At 38.3% G+C, this 26,800-nt stretch overlaps 1 protein-coding gene across 1 annotated transcript in view; it reads right to left on the reverse strand.

Annotated features, from left to right (window-relative positions):
- Positions 1-2,329: 2,329 nt before the first annotated feature.
- Positions 2,330-26,800, reverse strand: part of LOC18432767 (uncharacterized) — a 29,440-nt gene continuing 4,969 nt past the window's right edge. Inside the window, 16 exon segments of the mRNA XM_088853978.1 lie at positions 2,330-2,857; positions 8,119-8,251; positions 8,345-8,419; positions 8,501-8,639; positions 9,551-10,119; positions 10,277-10,369; positions 11,736-11,882; positions 11,962-12,049; positions 12,137-12,633; positions 13,093-13,157; positions 17,005-17,105; positions 17,240-17,288; positions 17,602-17,695; positions 18,128-18,160; positions 18,235-18,323; positions 18,436-18,551. Coding sequence (XP_088710104.1) covers positions 2,751-2,857; positions 8,119-8,251; positions 8,345-8,419; positions 8,501-8,639; positions 9,551-10,119; positions 10,277-10,369; positions 11,736-11,882; positions 11,962-12,049; positions 12,137-12,633; positions 13,093-13,157; positions 17,005-17,105; positions 17,240-17,288; positions 17,602-17,695; positions 18,128-18,160; positions 18,235-18,323; positions 18,436-18,551 — 2,395 coding nt within the window. The 3' untranslated portion in view covers positions 2,330-2,750.

Consider the following 26,800-nt stretch of genomic DNA (forward strand, 5'->3'; position numbering starts at 1 on the left):
AAGATAAAGTCCAAAGGAAGAATTGCACTTTGTGAGGAATGCGCCATCTCTAAATATGTTTCAAGTTAAGTTGTTCCCATCTTAACCTATCATCAAAGAGTAACTGATATATAGATTTAACCAAAAAAACCCCATCATTTGTGAGCTCCCAGACCACCACATCTTCATTGTTCTGAGATATATAAACTCTGTTCAAATCATTCATGAAACTAGCAAACTAAGTGAAAACTAGCAAACTGAGTGATCAAAGAATCTGGCAAATGTTTATTAAAAATTGAATATCCCAGCTTACCCCGACCTACATTAGAAACATGTGCCTCATCGACTTTGCGATGTTGATTAATCGTTTCAATCGTGACTTGAAGGGCTTTGCAATACATATAATGAGCTACGATTGGGCCTGCCATTAAGAGGGTACCATACACAGCCAGTGTATAGTCGTGAAGAGGCAAATTATGTCATACTGAAGCACCTCGAGTCTTCAATCGAATATTTGGCGAAGTATACACCTTGCATTGTTATAGTTGTTACCCATGCGGCATGACTGTTACTCCTCAAGCCCGAGGACTGATTAACTAAGGTTGCAAAAACTTTCGCAAATGTTTTTGCAAATAGTTATTCAAAATTAGTGGTCAAAATTTAACCATGTTATAGATCATTCAAAATTAGAGGCCAAACACAAAACTTTACTCGAAATTGGAGAGATTGAAAGTTGACAACGTATATCCTGATCATATTTTAGAATTCCCAGTTAAGATCTCGTGAAACCTTATGGTTGGTTGATCTATTTTGCTTAAAAGAATGGTAGGGGGAGAAAAAGAAGCTACTCATTACTTTGGAAATTTACAAATTTGCTGCTTGAGGGAAAGCTTTTTAGGTATTTAATATTCTTTTTATAAATCTTTTGAATATGAAATTTGATACGTGCCATCATTCAATGAAACGCACCTAAAAAAACATTTGATAAAATAAAATAAATCAAAATACCCCTAAAAATTTTAAAGATATTTTGATTATTTTATTTCATTAAAAATATTCTTTTAATATTTTTTGCAAGTGCAAGTTTGAGAAGAGTGGGTGCCCACAATTTGGTACCAAAATATTTTGTAAAAAAAATTTAAAAATAAAATAGTATATAGACATGACATTGTGATTATGTCCATCTCAACCATCCATTTAGATCAGACATGTAATCAGACAAGGGGAAATATAAGTATAGAAAGAGCACTTCAGGTAAAAAAAAACACAAAGTTTAACAATGCACTACCACTATGGGATAAAAATTACAAATAATTAAAAATTGCACAGATTGACAAGTACCCGGAGAGAACAAGTACCCGGAGAGAATGACAAAAACAACTAATGTTAGATAAAAGCAAGTTAGCACTTGACAATAAGGTCCAATGTCCAGCGAAAAAACAAAATGCGAATAAGGTGCAACCCTGTGGAGATATGACATCACAGAAGTGCATGAGAGGAGAGAGTAACGGACTGGGTTTTTAAATCGGTAATTTCCCTGGGTGATGTGATTTTGAAAAAATCAAAATGCATTTAAAAAAGGCTTATTGAGCTGTTCGATATTGTCGATATCAAACCACAAATTTTTTCTAAGAAAGGGGCTGTTTATTGAGGTAATTCCACGGTCCTGACATCAAACCGTCTCAGAAATGGGCGGTTTGATTTTTGGGCTTTGTTGCACAACCCTAGAACTCACAAAGAGGAGAAAAGCAGTTTAATTTGCAATCTCAAACCGGTGGCAAACTGGAATACAAAAACACCAAAAAACATGACATGGTAGTAACATTTGGCAAAATATGGATTATGAGAGGTCATTCCACATAGTTTTCTAGTCCGTGCATAACTTTTGCTTCTGATGTGTCCATCAAAAACTCAAGGGCACATCTCTTACTACAAGGAATATGTATCTGCTTATGGACCCCTCATCTTCCTTCCAGGATTTCCGAGATTTTTGGTCAAGGCGGCCTAAAGGGCTATAAATAGGCATTTCTGAGGACTTTGCATAACCTTTGCTTCTTGTCTTGAGCTTGTTTTTAATCATGCGCTACATCAGCAGGCATTGCGCAACTGTTCCCAAGATTCCCAACCAAAGCATAAAAGCACATGGGTGGAAGTAGTGTATCAAGTGCATGAAGCCCGGAGGACGCGGGCATAAAATAATGATGTTTAAATGCACACGTAAATAACATCCTGCACGCAATAAGTAAAAATCAAATGCTCAAAATAAAGATGCATGAGTGTGTCTTAAAGAGAGAGAGAGACATTATTATTGTACAATAAACAAACCAAATGAATTACTAGTAAACCTAGCTTAGTCACAGAAATAGTAATCCGCATCTATTTTCTCAAACACCATACAAAAGTATTATTGTTACATTTCGCAAGTAGCAGCCATATAACATAATTCTCCTCTCCAATACAACCACCTAAGCTATCATAGAGGAAGCCACACACGTGGAAACACCGAAGAAACTGGTTCGAAAGAAACTGATAAACTGATGATAAGGTGAAATTTAAAATTACACTCCAACGTGCCAATAAATCTGGAAGCTGGACTTCTTGTTTTGCTTAGTCTTCATATAATCAAGGTTTAGAGGGGTCTTTCAAAAGCACTGAATCCTGCAAAGTCGTCTCCATTATTTTCCAAGCCAAGAAAAGAGAAGAGAGGAGGATTGGCCATTACCCGAATGGAGTTGTCCATTTCCTCACTTTGATTTGGAATTCACTCCTCATTAAAGGAAGTAGGACAACTGCTGCTTCTTCCTTGAGCCTCCCTCACCATACAATTCATTCCATTGTTGTAGCTCAGTCATTACCGATCCCTCAGCTGCAAAGCTCACTGCAACATGCATTCCGCATGTTTGAATGGTATAAATAGATCAAACTTGCAAATATGATTAGGATCACTGAGTAAACAACATGGTTCCGTTTCTTGATGACTGAGTTAGTAGAAGAAAGCACAGGGCATCATCCATAACCTAATGAAAAACTTAAAATCAGTCTCAACTCAGCATTGGGACAGACAAGCGTAAGTTGACTGCTATCCCTGATGGTCCCAATAACTGACAGAAATTTAATGCTGAAAACATGATACAATTGAGCAAATCATATGTTGATATGTTTGAACAAGTCAATGATTTTCACAAGTTTCCATGTTTTTGTTCACTCCTTGTTTCTATTTTTCTAATAATGTAAAAAAAATGCATTTTATATTCTTGAAAAAGTTTTGGCAATCCATAGGAACTGTTCCAAAATCCAAAGTAAACAAGACTTAAAAAACCTTAGAGAGCCTTCAAATTATAAAAACCAAAAAACTAATCAGCAGAAACAAAGTGATTCTAAATGCAACCAAATATGGACAAAAAGTAAATAAAACAATGCTTACTTCACTAAAAGTTGATAACAGCACTGGGAATATCACCCAATGCCATGTTTTGACATTGCAGCTCATATCATATCGTCACATGCTCATGCTATCTCAATGGTTTATGCCCTTGACACAAGGCATGTACTCTTCCTTTCGTTACTAGTACTCCTACATAATTATGTAATTACTGATAAATATCAATTTTTCATGGTATCCTTTTCAAACAAACTACATTGTTCCTACAAGTCCAACAGGGACTCGGCAAAATGCATTCAAATTATAAAATCCAAAAAACTAATCAGCAGAAACAAAGTGATTCTAAATGCAACCAAATATGGACAAAAAGTAAATAAAGCAAAGCTTACTTCACTAAAAGTTGATAACAGCACTGGGAATATCACCCAATGCCATGTTTTGACATTGCAGCTCGTATCATATCGTCACATGCTGATGCTATCTCAATGGTTTATGTCCTTGACACAAAGGCATGTACTCTTCCTTTCGTTACTAGTACTCCTACATAATTATGTAATTAACCCAAGTACTGAGAAATATCAATTTTTCAGGGCATCCTTTTCAAACAAACTACATTGTTCCTACAAGTCCAGCAGGGACTCGGGGGAAAATGCATCAAGGAGCTGTTCAAGGTTGCTTCATGCAGTAAATTAGGACCATTTTGCATGGATTTGAGTATGACAACCCATTCCGGCTCAGCTATTTCCAGCAGCAAGCATTGTCATTTTCCATGAATCAACCTTGCAGAACACAAATTAGATGCAGTATCTCATCGAGACTAGGTATGTTTGTCATTAATATCTTGACTAGTTCTAAATAAGTTCCTAGTCATTTGCATCAATGAAGAGATAATTCATTGATCTGCCTAATGACCTATTGACCCCATTTTTGGGTATTTTTCTTAGTTTTCCAGTAATAAAAGTTTGGTTGGATGAAAGTCTCAGAGTTTAAAATTTTCCAAATAACAGTTTTTCCTAATTCATATTTCATGACATAGTTACGTCTTCAGGATCCTATATTGCAATTCCTTGCTATTGATAAAAAAAGCAATCAAGTTATATGATTTTCCTCGGCTTGCTGCAACCGCCTGATGGGTCAAACTTTCATATGTTCATCAGTCACTCCATATAGATAGTTTTCAAATTCTGTTTTATCACATTCATAGCTGATTCGATAGCACAAAAATCAAGTTCCATGAAATCATTTATTCGCAATGCTCAAGAATATTTTGCGTTTGTGTATCACACGTTAATTTCCATCTAAATGTGACAAATATTTGAAATGTCTATCATCTGAATTTTCCAGATATATTACAAAATATCAAAGGAAATCTTGCCTAAGCAGTCTCAGACTAGCATCCCAATATTTCTCTATTCCTTTTCGCAAGTCTAAGATCATCATCATGTAAACCTTATCCCAACTATTTGAGTTTGGCTACATAAATCCCATTCCGCCATTCTGCTTATAGGTTCAGGATTCATGACAAGATTTGGTAAAGTTTTATGATGGCTGTCCTATCTAACACAACCCTCCTCCTTTACCCGGGCTAAGTATAAGACTATTATCTATTTAATCATAATTATGTAAGGCAAATGACAAATATCATTCAAATAATTTCAACCAGAAGAATGGGAACATACTTTTAACATTTGTTCTATACACACTATTGTTAGGAGTTACATTATTTTTTCAAGGGTAATATTGTACATTACCCATAACAGAGCTCCTTTACTTATCCTCAATGTAATGAAATGAAAATACACAAATGTTTTCGCATTCTTTCCCAACCTTGTCATGGTACCAGAGCACAGGCAAAGCAAAACCATAAAAAGCAGCAGCCAAACTCTTCAACCCTCTAGCAATAAAATTAATGTATCCTCGCTATAACACTTCAAGCAAGACTCTTAACAAGATCTGCACTCTCTAAAAAGTAAGACGTGAAGGCCACAAATTTTTCTTAGAAAAGCATCTCCAAAAGTCAAAGCTCCAAATGAAGATTCGCTAGTGTTGATACAATCTTGATGCAAGATATTTCAGCACAATAAAGAAAACATTAGATGGGCTCGAAAAAGGTGTGGCAATCTTCCCTGCCTATTTGAAGACTTGAAACCTGTCAGCCCATTTCATATCTTTTTTTAAATATCTCTTCTTTCTTTACATACATAAAGCAATCATATCATCATTGCTTACAAAAATCTAGAATCTTTATCTCTAATGGCATCCTCAAATGTGGCTGCTCTTCTAGCCATTAAATTGGACTGCTTAAACTAATCTTATAAGGAAAAAATTGATTTCTATGAATTATGCGCAAAGAATATATGGGTGGATTTCTTGATGGGTGTAGGCGTTGCCGTCACATTGTATCACAAAACTAAAAAATTGACAATTCACCAAACCAAAGAAGCACCTCAACTTAATCTGGAACATGAAAAACATGGACGGCGCAAGAACAAAATATGATTAGTTCTTTGGTCCGATATCTCCAAATGTACTTAAAGAGTCATGGATCTCTCTATTGCTCAAGATATCTAGGTTGCATTAAATTATAGGTCCAAAATTATATGTCCGGTTAACATAGGATTAAGATCTCTGCTTTACCTGATTGTGATCCTTAGTATCAAGGAATCGCCCGGAATTGAGATTGCGCGTTGCAAAACGCTGGAACAAGATCCGGGAGTGGGAGCAAACCCTCCTTAAAAGACCCTAATAACTATGGTCTAAGGCGTAATTATCTGGAAGAGAATGAGTGTATTAGCAGTTTTGTCCACTTCAATACCGAGAAAATACTTCAAAGAACCAAAATTGTCATCTAAACTTTGCATTCAAGAGGTTCTTAATGGTATGGATATGGTCACATAAACTTCCTATAGTAAACTTCTGGTGATAAGGATATCATCGACATAAAACAATAAGATCGTAATTCCATGTGGGCCAATATAGGTGAACAATGAGTAATCCACCAGAGTGGGCTAGAAACTCTCAAATCATGCTCAGGACACTTGCTTGTCCATATATCACCTTTGTGAGTCAGCACACTTAAGAGTTTGAGGCCGCATGCGTTGTATCCAAGTGGCTAATCCATATAAACCTCTTCATTCATATCACCATGCAGAAACGAATTTTTAGCATCGAGCTGCTAAAGTCCCACCCATAAGTTAGGGAAGGAGAGAACTATTCAAAATGGTTTGTATTATGATTTCCGGTTAAATGTTTTATCACAATCTAAGCCTTGTCGTTGAGTATATAGCACTATTAGAAGCTTTGTTGTTATATGTATTATTCATTATTCTTATGCTAATATTTATGTATTATTTTCTCATAGTAATTTCTCATGTACATAAGGGTGCCGATAAGGGTATTAGAGTAGATTGCTCTTAACCCTAGCACTCACATATATGAATGAATATGGGTTCCCACAACAATTCAGTGGAACGACCAAGCCATCTTACCTTCCATGCCACTCTTCATCTTGTCCTCCTTCACTTCTTCTCTCCTTGATGAAGTTTCACATGGTATTAGAGAAAGAGGATCCACATCTCAAGATCAACACATCTCTAATCCTGGCAGTCTTCTTCTAAACTCTTTCTCCACAAACACTAGTCTCTACATTCTTCTTCTTCTCTTCCAGCCCAAGGGAATATTTTGCCTCCTAATTTTTTCTTTTCTAACCCTAGGCTTGTCCCTTTTTCTTCAAACCATAACCTCCCTCCCTATTTGTCCTCCTTTTTTATTCAAGTCAGATTTTCAGATCTCAAATCAAATCTCCCATTTTACAAACCCCAGTTTCATCTCTCATAGCACACTTAACGTCTGTTCTCTCTTAATTGACTTTTCCCTCTCTCTTCTCAAACATTACTTGTTCTATTCAATCTCTTTTCTTTCTCTATAAAAAAATCCCTACTCGCTATTTAATCTCTTTCCTTTCTCTAAAAAGGGGAAAATAATATTTTTCTTCCTCAAATTTCAGAAATCAGAAACCTAAAAATACCTTTTTAGCACAAAATCTCTCATTTGCAAGTCCTTCCACCATGTTACCCTTCTTGTAGAGAAAATGACTACCCTTTGTCTCCGTATATGGGAACCATGTGTTTCGGCCTTGAGATTCAATATTGAAACCTCCTTGCAGAGAAAGAGCCTACCCTCTGTTTCTGCAAATGGGGATGATATTTCAGCCTTGAGTTTGAAAGGTGATGACTCTCTCTCCTTTCATTCCCTATATCTCCTCAACCTTCTTTCTTATTCAAATCCTACAACAGATCTCTTCTTTAATTAACCCTAATTCCTTCTTGTCACCAGGAAAAATCCTCGAATTACCTTATCGAGTTCCATCATGGTTGGATCTTCTTCCCCTTCCTCTATCCTTCTCCATATCATCAAACTTGACCCCATATCCTTTGTGTGGAAATGTCAATCTCTCATTTCATTTGAAGACGATATCATGGGATCCAATGCCGAAATTTATTGCAAAAGGAAATAATAAAGGCAGTCGAAAACTTGTTTCAAGCCTAAATCCCACATTCACTACATGGAATTCTTTGGACCACGCCCTAGTTTCTTGGATCACCACCACTCTCAAGAAATTTAGTCCAGGTTCCTGAAGAAATTTTTCCCCAGAAGGCATGCGTTCGTCCATCTATGCATGCATGTGCCTGCAAGTTAACAAGTACAAGTAGAAATGCATAGGCACCAGTCAAATAGGGTTTTATTTTAAGTTCTACGCACCTGGTTCTTGGCCTGCCTCATGTCCTCCATGTTTAATGGGCGAAGTGTAATTTCTGGTTCCCCATTCCTGTGCCCTTCCACAATCTTTGAATACTTCAGCGGGCTCTTTTCTCCTTCCTTGATTTTGTTCTTCTTCTCCAACATATTCACAAAACTTTTACGATAAATTCCAAGATAAAAACACAAGTGCAACGTGGGAGAGATCAAAGAAAAAAAAAATACCTTGTCCTTTTCCTTTTCCCTCTCTCTTTGTAGCAGTTCTCTAACAGGACGATAGGACGCGATTGTACACAGATTCTATTATGCACCAATTGACCAGAGATTTTTACTACGAGTAACTCATGATAAAATTAATAAATATAAGGAAAATGAACATACCTTTAAATCGCTTCCACTGTATCCTTCAGTCATGGAGGCTAGCTCTTTGTAGTCTAGTCCTTCTTCAACCTTCTCTCTCGACAAAAGAGTTCTCAAGATTAGTTCTCTGTTCTCTGCAGAAGGCAGGCCAACCATAATTCTGTATATCACAGTTATAATTTCCCAAATCAGTTACAAGATAGGCTGTAGTGAGCACAGAATGCATCTACATAATTATATGCATTCTACACACCAGTAAAACAAATCAGCAATATTAGGTAGAATAAATAAGAGCATATTAACCTAAAAGAATGTCATCGAAATTTTAAGGGCCAGTATACATGCAAAGTGTTTAAAGTTTTTCTTTTCCTGTATATGTCTAGCACAATTTATGATGACTAACATCTCCTGGTATGAACATCTCCTATACCAATGTAATGGCATACCTAGAGAGATGGTCAAGTGAATATGGCAATTTAAGTACTGGTCAGGTGGTTCTCTTTTGCCTGATTCAAAATGGGAATTTGAATTCGTTCAAGTAACAATATTTAGTTTCATTTAACAATAAAAATCTATATTAATATTCAACAACTCCTCTAATATTTGGTTTCAATCATGGGTATACACGCTAGGTTTTCTTCAATGTCCAGAAACCCCTCCTTTTCATAGATTACCAGATGCAAAGACAATCTCGACCATACAATAAAATCCTCTAAAGTTATTCCTCTTATTTTCCTTTTTCGTTTAATTTTCTTTATTTTGTTTCCACATTATTTGTAAATCACATCTCATTAGCTAGTCCAGTCCTAGAAGCATCATAAATGACATCATATACTGACAATGACCTCCAATGATTGAACTTGCAACAATGGATAATGTTATTGACACCACAGGGATAAAACTAACCATATAAGGTTCTTGCATAGAATGTGCATTAGCCTAGTGTATGCTAGTGAATGGATGCATCAAAGTTCATGTTTACTTATCCTATGCTGTTTCTAATTTGGTACTAACATGCTGTTAATGGTGCAGCTAATGGAAGTAGTTCAACTTGTACTTCCACTCATATACCTGCGTTCAAATCTTCTGATAATAGCTTCATCAAGGTCAAACGGCCTATTAGTAGCAGCCAAAACAAGAATCCGTTCACCAGGCTTTGTCAAGAGCCCATCCCAATGTGTCATGAACTCATTCTTAATCTTCCTCATGGCCTCATGCTCTCCAGCTCGTGACCGCTGGCCAAGCATACTGTCAACCTCATCTACGAATATGATTGTTAGAGAGACCTTTCCAGCCAGTGTGAACAAGGCCCTAACATTTTTCTCATCTTCACCAAACCATTTCGAAGTAATTGTGGACATGGAGACATTGATGAAGCTGGCTCCAGCTTCATTGGCAATGGCTTTGGCGAGCATAGTTTTACCAGTCCCAGGTGGCCCAAACAATAGTATGCCTCTACAGGGCTTTAAGAGCCCACCTTTAAAGAGGTCCGGCCTTCGAAGGGGAAGCATGACCAACTCTTGCAGGGACTCTTTGATTTCGCCCAAGGCTCCTATGTCAGCAAATGATACTCCGATTTCGCTTGCAGGTATGACTTCAGGCCTTATACGTTTCTCAAACTCAGTATCTGGAGCAATCTCCTGTAAGGAAAACCACACATCATCAGACATTATCCATATGAATCCAATTTAGAAATGAATCTGGCACTCAAGGGATTTTAAGCTAGTTCAAAAGAATGAACAGAAAAGAAGTGAATAACGTAAAGAGCTAATTAAAAAGCTTTCTTTAAATACTTGCGATAGTAAAGCTGAATGTATAGAATCTCCAGATCCATTTTAAGCACAATATCGTCAAGAAAGAGCCCAACAATTGCTTTGGCTTCCCAGGCTCCTGAAGTCAAAACCTTTTGTCAACGGATCGTTAACCCCAACTCTTATCAAATTCCAATATGAATGGGTTTTAGAGAAATAAGAGCAAAAACCAATCCAGTACAAGATACGGAGAAAAAGGTCAAAAACTAGCCAAAACACAAGGGTTGCAGTTCACCTTGTTGATGTTGAAACAATTAATTCTGTTTTTTCCATCTTAGTTCCACATTTGGCACCCTTTTCCTCAGGAATCTCAAGCCAATCTGCCCACCATCTATTGGATAGGCTTGGGAAATTCTAAGTTTAACTTTCATGCAAGCCTTTGTCAATGGACCATTTCATTACAGATAACAAGAGGTCTAAAACTATGTTGCATGACTGGGGGGATTAATCTACTCTCTCTACCATGTTAAAAGTACTTTATTCCTTCTTCTTTTTTTCTACTCCCATAAATTTTATAGTTTCTAGTTTAGTTTCTTCAATTTCTAAATTTTTTTTCTGCTTCCTTTTTCGATGAAAAATTTTTTTAAAAACCACGTCTAGTTCTAATAGCATTGATTAATGAATAATATTCTCAATTTGTTAAGAATTTAGCAACATATCGAACAATATCTAATTCTAAAATAAGTAGTAACTACAATTTTTCACACACTCATCAAGGAAAAAAATGCATGAAAGAATTTCAATGACACAACCACACGCGAGGACACCTTAAGTTGGCAAGTAGGGTCAGAAGTAGATGAAAAAGTCAACGAATTTTCCAATCTTTATGAACAAAAACAAATAAAGCTAAAAAATAAGTTGGAATGTTCTATTTAAGCCGGCCACCCCTACAAATGACTTGAGTTTGTGAACTCAAGTTAAAACTCGCATACCTTTTTAAAACTGATTCAAATAGGATGAAATCCTTAACTCTAAATTAACAGCTTGAAACAAACCAAATGCCACCAAACAACTTGATTTTTCAGGACATTCTGAAAGCCATGACATGAGTCACAGACTACCTGAAAAATTTACTATCTCGGGTAAGAAGAATGCATAAAATTAAATGGGAACAACAGATAAATGGAATAAAACCAAAAAAAGAAAGTTAAAAGCTTCTGGTGAATTGCTTTACTTAAATCAGTCACCTACTGTGAAATCCAAACGCAAAGATTTTCAAATTCAGGGGAATGCTATATATTCAAATCAATCTTTCCTTTTGATATATTACCCAGGGGAAGTAGATAAAAGCCTCAAAGTAAAAGCATTACTCTCATCTTATCTGATGGAGAATTTTTCATGAAAGGTGCATGAAAGACACAAAAAAGCCAATCCCCAGATAATGTAGAGACAATCAGTTATCTACCTAAACTCACAGACACAAAGATAAAGGTCATGGAACGTACTGGGGCTTTTGATGGGGTCGGCATACTCCCACCTTCCTTCTTCTCAACTGGAATAGATTTCCCTGTCTCAGGTTTGTTCTTAGATTCTGAAGCCTCACTTTACTTCTCTGGCTTCACACCTGCAGTGGTAACTTCCTCTTGACGCTCCTGAAAAAGGAAATAAAGACCCAAGGTGTTCATAAACCAATATTACTAATCTAAACAAATCCTAGTGATATTAACACACCTTTGAAGCATCAGGATTTGCTTCAAGCTTCAACGTGTCTTTGCCATCAAGCTTCGCCTCCTGGAAAATACTCAATCCACAGGACAAACTATTCCAAAGAAAACATAATATGAGAAAAGCAGGAAAATTAAGTGAGATCGACATAAGGTATAGGCAACAATACACACAAACAGACCTCTTTGATGAAATAACTAGCCTCCCATTTCTGTATTCTGGATCTTTATTATTCATCAGGTGATAAGAAACAGCCGATACAACAATTTCCTCAATGTATCTACTAAGACTTATAGTATCTGCGAGACAGATAGAACCTAAATCATCACAGTCAATATCATTCGCTGCTAGTACCTCCGTGATGTGGTTTCTGTTATCCTGAACCTGGATCATTTTCATGTCTTCTTCCAGTTGGGTTTTCCAGCTAACCAGATGTGTCTCATCTTCTGGTGGCTTAATCTCAATGTTGTAAGGAAATAGCAAAGAAAGCTCCTCATCCACTTCATTGTAATCAGTCTCCGAATCCAGCATCCTTGAGCCAAGAATCAATACCGGTCCTGAAAGCTTCTTTAACATTTTCTGGAACAAGGTGTAGATCCTTTGTGATCGAAACAGAAGCCTCTCGACGTCCCTGATATAGAGAACAATGGGAGTGCTTCTTGAAACATAAACTATAACCTGTAAATGAAGCCCCCCACAGTTATTAAGGACTATGGTTGATATGAATTCTAACAATAACAGAACATGATAGTGACAACATCAACACTTAAAACTCCCACCAACTCAAATATTCATGTGGTAAGGAATGAGTTCAAGGCTAGGTGGTCCGGGTAGTAGGTCAGGGTAGTAGGTCGCCACAATATGGATGGGGCCAGTGCCACGTATCCTGGGTGCTAGTGAGTATTTAGGTGTTTTGGACAGGAGCAGGCACTACATAGGAAGCAAGTGGCTTTGAACCAGTGAGCGATGGATCAAAAACTTGAGGCCTCCAATCTAGTTCGATACACAATTCCTAAGCCAAGTTCAACAATAAACTTCATTATTTCAGTCATATGAATTATGTGACACCATTACATGCATTTGCTTGCTTTAACATAACTATTCTAAAGCAGAACTTTTAAGGATGCTAGAGCTCACCTTGTAAAGTGACTGAATGAGAAGTTTCTCATCAAATGCCCAACTGGTGGTGCGCTTCAGAGGGGCTGCAAAGGTTAAAGAATACACACAATTAATAAATACCGTACTTTTTTCTGGGTAAGTATTGATAACACATTACTGACTTGAAAGACATTATGCAACAGAAATAGAGTGCAGCTGAGACGCTTAGCACATGAAGTCAAATAAATTATATAAAGGATGCCATCTAGCATCAAACATAGTCACAAAAACCAGTAATCTATGTACATGCAGCATACGCCCATGCCTACATAGAGACATGTATCAACATGCATGTTATCATCATCATAGCCTTTTCCCAATTAATTGGGGTACTTGGTCCGCCATTCTGCTCTCATACCTTCAGTGAGGCCATGAGTCCTCATATCTTTTCGGACTACTTCTAACCACGTCCTTTTGGGCCTACCCCTTTCCCTTTTCAATCCTTCCACTTGAACTAACTCGCACCTCCTAGCAGGTGTTGTACTGAGTCGACACCACACATGCCAACACACCTAAGTCTACTCTCTCTCATCCTATCGCCTATTGGTGTCACACCTAAACTTTTCCAAATGGATTCATTTTAGATTCTATTCCTTCTTGTCTTGCCACTCATCCATCTCAACATCCTCATCTCCGCTACACTCATTTTATGGGATGTATCAACCTCCATGTATATGAATGAAATAACCTTGATCATTTGATTTGTAAATGCAGCTTATTGCCCCATACATATACAGGAGTTCCATGCTTAAGACTCAATAGAAGCCAACTATTTCTAGCATTCCAATCAACTACAAGACATTTGTCAAAAGAGAAGTAGCTTAGACCCACACATGCATGTCATTAGCTCTCTTGAAAATCTGAACCACGGCTATGACACCACATGTGAAGATTATGCAGCAAAAATGATCAGATCACAAGGACAAGAAAGAAAACCATGGAAAAGAAAGTATAATGGTAATAGATATGGAAAAGTTTTAGCTCTACATAGAAAGAGAGCATATGGAAAAGGCTTTGATGACGATGATGATGAGAAAGAGGGCATATGGAATCCACGGTTTGACATATGACAACTCTTATTATGAGGAATTCAATAGACCACCTCATTTAGGTGTCTTTTGCATCACAAGAAATCAAAGCAAAAGATGAGTCAGCCCAGATATGAAATGACATAGCATGTGTGGCCACCTATCCGTCCTCAACCTGGCATCAAGGCCAGAGGACAAAGCATATTACTCCCGCAAAGCTGACATTAAGCCCTAAGGGTCAATCCTATTCATATACAACCCTAGCACGGAGCTCTAAAGAGAAAGCATATTTCCAAGGAACCCGACATTCAACCATCGGGATCAATATCACAACTCAGTAACATACATGCTATGTCTGCCACGTCTCGTAGCAGAAGCTGATCTTCTAAACAGTTGTCAGAATGTCAAGGGGAATGAGCAATGCCTTGGTTGGGGCTTTGAATAAAAAGGGGACCATAAAAAACAGCCTTGGATATTAATAGAACTCGGTGGACCTTTATTTGAAGTATTTCAAGACTACCCTCCAACCGACCCCAAATAGTTGGGATGAGACTCAAATGATGACGATGATTTCAATACTACTCTCCAAGTTCTATGTCATTTAGACCTCAAATTTTGCAGCTCTGAAGTTAACCTTAGACGACAGGAGATATAACAGGCAATTGATCAAGCATCACAAAAATGGGGACATGGAATATGGTCCCTGATCACAGCAAAACTTGGTGTGACTTTAATCTAGAGGATTCCAAGCCAACCCTCGAAATTTCTAGTCATTTTGTCATCATTTGGTCCACTGAGCAATAACCCTAGCCATCAATCGAACAAGAATGATCTCGAATCCTTATGAAAAGCTGTAGGTTTTTAATCAAAATCATTATAAGCTTGCTATCGAAATTTCAAGTCATTTGGACATAATTTGACCCACTTTCGAAAAGCCAAAGCTGAAGGACTGAAAAGCCACATGAACAGTCTGCTGGACCACACCTACAGTCGCTAGACAACATTAATGGTCCAAACAAGGCCAACTGCCAGTATACATGCAGGATTGCTATCCACAAATGGACTGCATAAAGACCTGACCTTATTTAGGGTATATATTCTTCATTCTTGGCTCTTTAGAAATTTGACACAAAAATGATCCTCATTCAACTCCTTACATGATTATCTACTTGTTTGGGCAATCATTCCTGGATTTGAGAGCAAGAAATGAAGAAAATGTTGTTTCGAGCCTTATGTACGCATCAGACTGCATGATCAATGAGGCTTCTTTTTGCGATATCTCACTCATTCCTGAGTCTATTGAGATGAAATTTGAGGGAAGATATTCCTTACTCAATTTTCTGCAAAACCAAAATGAAGCCTATAGGAATTTGGGCCGCAAATCCAGTCATTAAGAGGACTACTGCAAACCACTGCACAGAAAGCAGCATCACTTGATCGATTTGATTCTCACGAAATATGAGGTGTTTTTGGGTGGAACTTGGACCAAACGGAAGCCAACGGAATTTATCACCAATTACATGATTGGGCTCAATAAGCCCCAAAATTGAAGTAAGACAGGATATACAATAGCCTATTCTCTGCCTCAAGCTTCCAATCTTGGTTGGAATTGAATGTGCAGGCAACTCACGATCTAAAGGGGCAACTCAGGTCATTTTGCACCAAATCATGTCCTCCACATCACCTAATTCGAGAAAAATCAATTACCCCCACCTAAGGTCTATATACACCAAACGCCTTGGGAAACAAACGCCTTGGGAAATTGAGGGGCCGTGACTTTGAAAACCTTAAAATCTTAAGCCTAAGGTTTCTTCCATGAACAAAAGCAACCTGCAAATCAGAGAGGAGATTTAAAAACTCTCACGTTGAGCGAGATTTCTGCCAAATTTTGAGGAAACTTCGAGAGAATAAGACATGCGAGAGGAAAAAGTAGGGACTAATACTCCTGTTCAGAAGATTGAGCGGAAGAGAAGGTAGTTACAGTGAGGTCACTATCATCCCACCTGCAAAGCGGGGTATATGCAAGGCATAGGAGGCATGTATTCTTCCTATCATCATGAGGCAAATGCTAAAAGCATCGATTTACACTTGGTAAGACTATTTCCTTGACAGATTATCCAATTTTTCTGCGTAAGGCGATCAAAAGTTTTCCGTTTGTTTTATACAAGCTGGATGCCAATTGTAACAGGTTTGCCCGGAGATTGTCCCCGGACCTAATATATGTGATTTTTTTGTGGATTTGTTTTGGTTTTCATGTTCTCTAGTTTCTGTTCCTTTATCCAGAGTCTTTCTATAAAACCTGTACAGTCACGATTTTCCAATGTTCACAATTATAGATACATCGAAAAAGGAGATGGCACGCACGCGCATGCATGAGTGAAAGAGAGAGAGAGGGATATGAAGACAACTTCATGTTTCTAAAGCTCCTAGATTGCTTTACATGCTACGTAAGAATGTAGATTTTATAAATTCCATTTTTTTCCCTTCTAAACTAACTTTATCCACCATCCACTTTTTTTGCTAATGCGACTGCATTGGCAGGATCCCTCCTACACCATCTCAGATCAGTAGTAACAAACAAATTGCTGACTATGATGGGCATGAGGTTCTGTGACACTCCCCATTCCTTCTAACATCCTTGTCTAACAAGCCTCTCGAATGATTTTCCTTTCAACAATTGAAGTTAATCGTCAGAAAGGAAAGTCTAAGAGATGTATACAGTCATCATTAGGAGTACTCAAATTTGCAGGCATTCCAATGAACATTCAAGTTCTTGCAATTAATCAAAGCTTAAAAATAAATGTTTAAAGCATTCAAAGAACAAGTTCAGTCAATCTAAGATTATAGTGAAACATTTTCCAACCCGGATTAGCAGGAAAGCGTTGGTAAGCAAGGCTACTGATATTAGCAGCAGCTGAAGAATTTCTGCGAATTTTTGGGGCAGTATTAACAGCTTCTAATGCCCTGCTAAGTGCAAGCAAAAACTGATATGTAATCAGAATAACTGATATATAATTAGAACATCAACGGGAGTTACAGCATGAGACAGAGATGCATTATCGACCCACTACAGATCTATGAAAAGAGTTTCAGGGTACCTCAACTGCATCTCCGAACCACTGCTTATTCTTCGTAATGTGCCTGCAGCTGCAAGTGTACCCTAGTCTCACCACTATGAAACAATATCCTATAAGGAAAGTAGAGATAAAACCCTATTTCATGGACAATGATAGTGAAGCGATGGTTGTCAAAAAGTAATTTAATTGACAGCAATGCTACATAAATGATGAATCCAAAGAAATACATTGCTACAGTTCAGTTTCCACATGGAACCCAAGAATACCAATTCCCAAACAACAGAACACTTGGGAGTTCCAAGAGTACTAGCAGTGCACACAGAAGCTCCTTGAGAAGAATATCAGAAAATGTCCGCGTTGTATAACTCGATTAAGTAGAATACCTTTGGGTTCCTCACGTTGGGGAAGAATTGAGAAAGATCCAAGCAAGCTTGACATTCGTTCCAAAGTTGTCTCAGAAATAGAGCGTTTAAAAGACTGCAAAACAGAGTAATGAGACAACATAATTGAAGGACTTCAGCAATATGACAAACAGCAATACAGTTTGAAAAATGCAAGTAACAAAGAAATCAAAAAGGAAAAAAAACCAGTATGAAAGAGTAACAACTAATGCGCTGTTGAAGTGCCATGTGAATAACATTGAAGTTAAAACCATGCATACTTTACCAACAAACCATTCATAGCTCACCACAAAAAGAATGACAGTTCCGAAATAGTATCTAGAATGCACAAATGATATAAAACTCACGGATGCTTCACGCATACTTTACCAAGAAACCACTCATAGTTCACCACAAACAGAATGACAGTTCTTAAATAGCACCTAAAATGCATAAATGTAAAACTACATCCATTGGAGTCCAGAAAAATCAAAGTAGCATATACTATACTTCGGAAGATAAAACTCACAGATACTGATCCACTGCCATACTTGCTCTGCATCTGTAAAAGAACAATGCTTTACCTTCAATCAAAAACAAGAATACAGGTAACCAAATTTGTTGTATTTCTCTTACCTTTAAGGAAAAGTCAGTAACATCAAGTAGCAGCAGTTTCGACTCAAAGTAGTGGGCCAAAGCCTTGGCAAGCATTTGCTGATAAAGTTCTGAAAGAAACAAGGAAATGTAGCCAGGTCCAATTAATTGGAATAACAAGCCCAAACACAAACCTTTTTCCAAATAGTTGCACTGTGAACATCTTAAACTGAAACAGCATACCTGCTGGTCCTGAGAGCAAAATGGCTCGACTGGCAGGAGAGAGATTTCTGATATGCTTGGATAGATCAGCTTGCTTCAGATGAACATAGGCAGCACTCGTCAAAATCACTCGTCTGCTCACTGTAAATTAACCAAAATCAAAAACAACTAAGAGGCAAAGGATAAAAAAGGAGCGACACATGACAAAAAACAAGTATACAGCCACAATATGCAGACGTGGTAGATCACAGATCCTTAACCATTAAACAATTGATAAATTTCATAAATGCTTCTCGATATGAGGTATACTAGATTCATTTCATAACTGCTTCTCGATATACTAGTTTTGTATTTAGTCTATGTAGTTTGTCGACTGGTTTAAGAGTAGTTTGTCATATACATTTGGGTACCATATGCACATAATCCATAATTCTAATCAATGTGAGAGATATGTACGATGGAAAAAAAGGTGTCTCTAAACAATATGATTTGGCCGGTGTTGCAAAAAAGGCGTCTCTACTCTATAGTTCTGATCAATTTGATTTGGCGGTCGTTGAAAAAAAAGGCATCTCGAAACACTACATCGACTTGGTGAGAGATATGTACGATGGAGCGCTAACTAGTGTACGAACAACTAGTAGAGAGACGAGGGAGTTTTCAGTGACAATAGGTCTACATCAAGGGTCAGCATTGAACCCGTACCTCTTTGTCTTAGTTATGGACGACTTAACTAAGCACCTACAAGATGAGGTATCATGGTGCATGTTGTTCGCAGATGACATAGTTTTGATTGATGAAGCTCGAAACGACATCAACACAAAATTAGAACTTTGGCGGGATGCTCTAGAATCCAAAGGTTTTAAAATTAGTCGGACTAAGATAGAGTATATGGAGTGTGAGTTTAATAATAATAGGAGTAGAGATGAGGAAGTAGCAAATTTGACAACCAGGAAGTACAAGAACGAACGCACTTTCGATATCTTAGGTCGATAATCCAAGAAAATGAAATGATCAAGGAAGATGTCGCATAAAGAATTAGAGCAGGATGGGCGAAGTGGAGATGTGCAACTAGAATTTTATGCGATCACCGCATACCAATGAGGCTGAAGGGCAAGTTCTATAAGACATCAATGAGACCGCTTTGCTGTATGGGGTGGAATTTTGGGCGAACAAAAAACAATATATGCATAAAATGAGTGTAGCGGAGATGAAGATGTTGAGATAGATGAATGGCAAGACAAGAAGAGATAGAATTCGAAATGAATCTATTCGAGAGAATTTAGCTGTAGCACCAATAGGCGATAAAATGAGAAAGAGTAGACTTCGGTAGTCTAGCCATGTGTGGTGCCGACCAAGTACAGCACCTGTTAGGAGGTGCGAGTTAGTTCAACTGGAATGACTGAAAATGGCAAGGGGTAGGTCCAAAAGGACGTGGTTGGAAGTAGTCTGAAAAGATATGGGAACTTATGGCCCCACTGAGGATATGGCCTTTAATAGAGCAGAATGGAAAACCAGAATTCATGAAGCAGAACCCAAGTAATTGAGAAAAGGCTAAAATGATGATGATGATGATCGTGAGATAGCCCTACGATTTATCTTTTTGTTTCTAAATATAATATTCTTCAATTATAATATGATATCAAAGCTAGGTTGGATACTCTTATCTATTCTTAGAATTCTTTCAATTTCTCAACATATCTGGTATCAATCTTAAAACAAAATCATATATTTGTGATCAGCACAACAAAAGGGACGTGTTTGTGCGATCAATTAGGGTTTTTGGTGAGGTCTACAGTGATGTGGTACAAAGTCTAGGAACACTTTAATTGAACCGAAAACAACACTACAACATGGTACCCTAACACAAAACTCTTACTTATACAAAAAAAATACACAATAACAATCCTTTAACACAATGATAAAAACATCTTAGACTTTACATACCACTGAAAACAGTCCCCTTATGGAGCAAATTACATGCCACTCACACCAGCTCAAAATGGGAACATTTAGTTACATACAATGGAAGTATACATTCATATAGTCAAATTACAGGAACCAAATTGCCCCAACAGTAATAATAGAGAATGATAACAATAAAACAAAGGTATTAGAGTGCCAAAAAAATACCCGTGAAGCCAATGGTTTGAACCCCTTGTGCCGGCCCACGATCACGGCTTTTAAGAACTTAATTTTATCCCAAAGATAAGTGCACGAGTGGTTTATATGACTCAATGGGATCTATCCGATTAGGGAAGCTTAAAACACTTCTTATGGTCCATAATCAGTAACAAAATCAACCCACAACAGTTTGCAAAAAGAACTAGGAAGATCCAATCAAAATTGGGCAAGATAGAGCAACACTATGTAGTATTGTCTACCGGACCACCAAAACGGGATTGCATGCAAAAGTGTGGAATCTAAATGATTCAAAGAGGTAATAGATCTCTGGAATTTGAAATTCGAGTATAATAAATTCACCAGAAAAATTTGGGTAGAGAAAAACAAGTATGCTTAATCAAAGGATCGTCAAGGCATGAAGCTCATAGTCAAATAGATGACTTCCCTATATAAGGCTTTCACAAAGACTTTACAGCAAGCTTTCAAGTGAAAGAGGATGAAAAACAATAGAGGAAAAACTTAATGGAAAGTTACCTTGATTGCTTAATATGAACTTGATATCATATAGTGAAGGATCACCTTAAAACTCCAAATGTGATCAATGGAACAAGTTCTATAATGGCTGGTACATGGAGCTCATGGAAGTTCTTGCTCTCTCTCTCTCTCTCTCTCGAGGTTCCTTTTGCTTGTAAAATTCGCTTTTCAAGAATTGGGTTAACTTGGACCAAAACATTGTATTTATATGAAGTATTTGAGTGAGATTAGATCTCAACCCTTGATGCACATCATCAATGGCACATGAGAGGCCAATTATCCCTAGCCACTCATCCCCATCCACCACGAAGATGAAGGGATGAGATTTGCCACCATTATCACCCACTAAAACCCTAAGTCAAAGCCACATTTACTTTCTTGTCCTTAGCCCCATACTTTTATTCCAAACATGTCCAAGTGTGTTTACAAAAATGCCTTCAATATTTTTTTAATTCAAGAGTGCTAAGAATGTTCAAGGGCAAGGGGCAAAACGGTAAAAAGGATTATGGCATGGGAAAGGTAAAAACAGTGGGTTATGACACTACCAATGAGATCATCTCAACCCAAACCCTTCACATGCACTCTTACACCTTCACATGGGTCACACCAATGAGGTGCATCCATATGTAAGGTTCACATCCATTGTAACTTATGTGGATACTAATTTTAACAATAATTTTTATCTCACAAATTCCCTTGGCTTCACACAAGCCAAGGAGGTCACATGTGAGAAATACCCATTTGATTAAAATGTGTCTTTTAAGTTATATGGATATAACATAAGGTTTGAAATCAATCTAAATAACTAAGTGTCAAAAAGGTGGTCCACGCCCTAACTAGAATGACGGTGCCACATGCTACATGGACGTTCTTATTTGGCATTAAAATCAAACAATTTTGAAAGACACGTATTTTGTGTTAAAAAATCTGAAAAAATCTGAAAAAATTTCAATAAATATTTGAAGCATGTTTTCATATTTTTACATCATTTTCCTTCATAATTAAATCGGGCTAAAGGTATTGGTTGAGGCCTGATTTTCGCTTTGGTCCTCGCATGCGGGGGAAAAAATCCTATCTCAAACAACCACAGAGGGTCCGCGCACATCTCACGTTCGTGGGTGCGCGTACACGAGCTCTCCTAAGCACGGATAGGAACCAACAACGAGAGAGATTTTACGGCGGGGATACGTTCGACGCTTGCCTCGCTGCTTGGGGTTCGGGGGACACACCTAGGTGGTTCGACCTCTTAGAACAATAACAAAGCCCTCCAGCTGTCCGCCAGCGCGGTTTGAACAAGGACTCTCTTCAGGCTTTCACAAGATCTCTTCTCTCTCTCTCTCGCTTGCGATTACCATGGGGGTTCGATCATCCCTCTCCGTGACAATTCCCTCAAGGATGCTGACTGGCAAAAAGGATAGAATGCGGAGGAAGGGCAGTGAAGCTCTCCCTCTTCACACGAGCGTCGGGCGGTAGGGTAGTTGAGGTAACCGAAGAGTTGGATCCCTCTTGGCTACCAGCTCAGGCTGACTCCTCCCGAGTGACTGAGGGAGAGAGCGTATGCGTCTCTCTGCTCAATTCGATTGTACGAGAGGAAGTTAGAGCGGTGGCTCGAGGGTTAGAACTCTTGGGTTCGCTCGTGACAGCGTGTCCGTCATGGACGAGGCTGCTGCATGAGGGCATGTAGCGATTAGAGGAGAAGAGAAAGACGGCTCGGGGTGTAGCTTGATTTAGGAAAGAGAGAGAATGGGACCGCGTACTCAGGGGTATTTTCTCTTTCTAAAAGTTTTCTCGCTCCTCTAGACGGGATTGAGGGTTTATAAGCAAAAGACGAGTGAAAACAAGCATGATGCGCCTATTCCAGTGATGAATAATCCGCCTTTTTACAAGTGACTTAAGCTTATTTATATAAAGAACTCACCGAACAGGGGTGAATGCTCAAAAACTAAGCTTAATTAACATTAAAAGAATTTAAAATAAATCCCAAAATTAGGTACAATGACCAAAATACCCCTAAAACTTTTTATGCGAATGACGAAACCATCTCTCTCTAAGGGGCCTTCCGCCATTGCCAGATCTTGAAAGGTTTTCCGAAAACTTATAGCAATGGTTCAGAAGATTTGCCATTATATTTTCAATGCTTGTTCGATTCTAAGCATTTTGATGCCCTTTAATCGTGCTGAGGTAGACTCTTCCCACGGGGTGGAAGCCAGACCAGATTCGTGAACCTTGGTCGCCAATGCTATTCGACTTGTGATGCTCTGAGTCTTTATTTTGTTTACAGATGAAAGAGGAGACGGTCACAGTCATTTTACACCAAGTTTGGTAGGTTTTGATCTATATCTGCAGCATTTCCTAATTTGGGAGGTCACCGAAAAAGGGATTCCGACAACCCAGCAGTCCTGCTTCTTCTGTAACCTTGGGATTTATGCTTATCCGACCTCGGATTAAGTACAGCAGTTATACCAGTTTGCAGTTCTTCACGAGGTGGTTGTATTAAACTCGTTTTCGAGTGCTTCACGAGGTTTGAGATTTCTTCTTCTTAAAACCCTGATTTTTCTAGTTTTGTGCGAAGTTTGACTCTGAATCGCGTCACAGTGCATGCCCTAGGTCAAAATAATAGGGTTGCCTAGATCTAGAACATGTCCAAATTTGAGCTTTTTCTAATTTCAAATGAAGGTACTGTGGGTCCTTGAAGTCCCTTTCGAGATGTGACATCGTTGTCTCCATGCTTGGGGACTGGTTCAGTGAAGCTGTAACGCGAGTGTAAAAACTACTCGTTTTGAGGCAGTTTGGGTGTAGATCCCTTTTGGGTGGTCCGATTGAGTCCAAAATTTGAGAGGTCACCGAAAAAAGGATTCCAGCAACCAAGCGGTCCTGCTTCTTCTGTAACCTTGGGATTTGTGCTTATCCGACCTTGGATTTAGTACAGCAGTTATACCATTTTGCAGCTCTTCGCAAGGTGGTTGCATTGAACTCGCTTTCGTAATGATCGGATAAGCGGATCTCGAGTGCTTCACGAGGTTCGAGATGTCTTCTTCTTAAAACCTTGATTTTTCTGTTTTGTGCTCACCTTCTTTCTAAAAGAAGTTTGACTCTAGGTCGCGCCACGGTGCATGCCTTAGGTCAAAATGACGGGGTTGCCGTGATCTAGAACATGTCCAAATTTGAGCTTTTTCTGATTCCAAACGAAGGTTCTATGGGTCCTTGAAGTCCCTCTCGAGATGTGACGTCGCAGTCTCCATGCTTGGGGACTTGTTCAATGAAGTCGTAACGCGATAGTGTAAAACCTACCTATTTTGAGGCAGTTTGGGCGTAGATCCTTTTTGGGTGATCCGATTGAGTCCAAAATTGGTCCTCAGGGTTTTTTGACGTTCTGAATGCGACGGCGGTGGTATGGTACTATTCTGAAGCCACTAGCACAAGGCTACAGTTGTAAGGTCTTTCCTTGGTACTATAGTACTCTTCCTAGGTTGTCTAGTTTGAGGCTTATTTCGCAATACAACTTTGGTCTGTCAGTGTTTCGAGTACTAACAGGATCGAGTTGTCACTGACTCTCTCCTTATTCGTGTGAGGGACATGAGTACGTCAAAAATGACGTACAACAGGTATATGTGAGATCTCAAGGCTCTAACTTAGTAACGTGAGTACTCCATTGGGCTAATCCCAACAATTGTCTATACTCAGAGAGACAAGCACTCCCTAAATTAGACGAGGGCGACTCATGCACTTCTTTCCCTTATTCTCTCTCTCTCTCTTCATGTTTTTTTATCATGGTATCAAAGTGGATTCAAGAATCATAGATCTTCAAGGCCCTTTTAAGGATCTTTACCAATGTCTTTTTCAATCTTCTTTCAGCAAACAGCAATTATTCTTTCCCACACGAACTCTAACAGAAGGTTCTATATCTCCTACTTGTCTTAAAGCCTTAATTTTTCTCTCAACACAATTAATTACTCTACATCACTCTCTTCCCCTTTCCCTTCACATAATTCTAGATTTTATCTCCTTCCTCTTCCTAGATCTTCTTCAGAATTTATCTCCTTCAATTTCCTACTACTACTACTTCTTCATGCACTTTCTTCTTCCTCTTCCCTTCACATAAATCTAGGTACCTCTTTGCCTCCATGTAATTCTAGATTTTATCTCCTTCCTCTTCCTAAATCTTAATCCCTCTACTTCCTATTTCTTCGTCCTACTTCCCTTCACAAACCTCTTAAAAAAAATGGAAGAAAGAAAAATGGGGGAAGGAAAACAAAAGGAGAGAAAAAATGAGAGGAAGGAAAAGAAAAAAAAAATCATCCTTATAGGGCATAACATGTCCAGTTCTCTTTCTTCAGAGCCTCATTCCCCCACTTTCTCTCCTTGAGGCATCACATACCTAGCTATCCAGCACCTCTTTCTTCTTGGCTATTGACAAAATCTCAAAATTCCTCTCTTTGAGATCTTAATTATCTATATCCACTCACTAAGGCATCACAAGCTCAATTTCTTCCCCTAGAGTACCACGTGCTCACTTCCAACAACCTTTCCTAAAATTCCAACAACCTTTTCTCTTTCTTCTCAACTTCTAGGCCAACATAATGTCTTCCTGAACATAATGTCTACCTCCAAAACTTTTCCTATTACCACAACAAAGTTGACTACATCCAATTTCATTACATGGAAACCCATCAGCAATCCATTCCTTGTAATAAAAACCTCAAGGGACTTTTAAATGATTCTTCAAAACCCCCTTCTGAACTTCTTATCAAAACGTGAGATTGATGAGACTGGGAAAACAAAGTCAGTCTTGATAACAAACCCTGCATATGAGGAACTGGAAAAACCAAAGAAAGTCTTGATAACAAACCCCGCATATGAGGAACAGTTTGCCACTATTATGGAATACCCACATATGCACTATTATGGAAGGATCTATGAATCGTTCTCACCGGAGTCAAAGGCACATGACACTTGAAACTTGCACTTCCATAACGCAAGCAAGAACAGAAGATGATAATGGAATATTATCCATGATCCAACTATTTGGCAATGATAAAGAAAGTATACTACGTCCTAGTTGGCCTAAGGGATGGATACAAAATGTTCATCACCTCAATAACCACTAAACCACCATTTCCCACATTTTAAAAGTTGCATCCATTGTAACTACTACATGAGTGCCCTTTTCAGAGCCAATCTACACCTAGACGCATCTAGAGTCAAAATTCTAATGGTGCTAGTCACAGTTAGAAGCCTTATATCATTTAATGCTAGACGATGTAGACGAGGACATGCTCTTGACAATATGCTTCGTGGAAGAGCAAATGGACTCCTTCCACTTTCACTTAATCAAGTGTGTGGAACTCTTCCTGCACTCAATTCCTATCCACATAATCCAAATCTATAGTACAACAGGGTGGCATGTCAAAGCACAATAGTTGATTTTCCATTGGATTCATTGGATTCATTGTAGCAGTTGAATTCATGAATATGAGAAAACCCTGGTGAGGCATTTCATTGTTGCGGCAGGTAGTCATTTTTGGGTCATAGTTCTTGTTTCCAAGCCGTCTCTCTCTTCTCACTCTTCACTTCTTTTTCCTAACAGCAACAAATTCTATTCTCTCTCTGTTAAATGCAAACCCCTCTCTTTCTATCTCTATTTCCAAAACTATTTAGAAAAATATCTTCTTCTCCGAACATATTTTTCGTTTTCTCTTCCATTCTTCTTTGTTTAATTCTTCTCCAAAAC

The sequence above is a fragment of the Amborella trichopoda genome, chromosome 1 (assembly GCF_054954075.1).
Source record: "Amborella trichopoda isolate Santa Cruz 75 chromosome 1, AtrichopodaSantaCruz75HAP2 v2.0, whole genome shotgun sequence".
Lineage (NCBI taxonomy): Eukaryota > Viridiplantae > Streptophyta > Magnoliopsida > Amborellales > Amborellaceae > Amborella > Amborella trichopoda.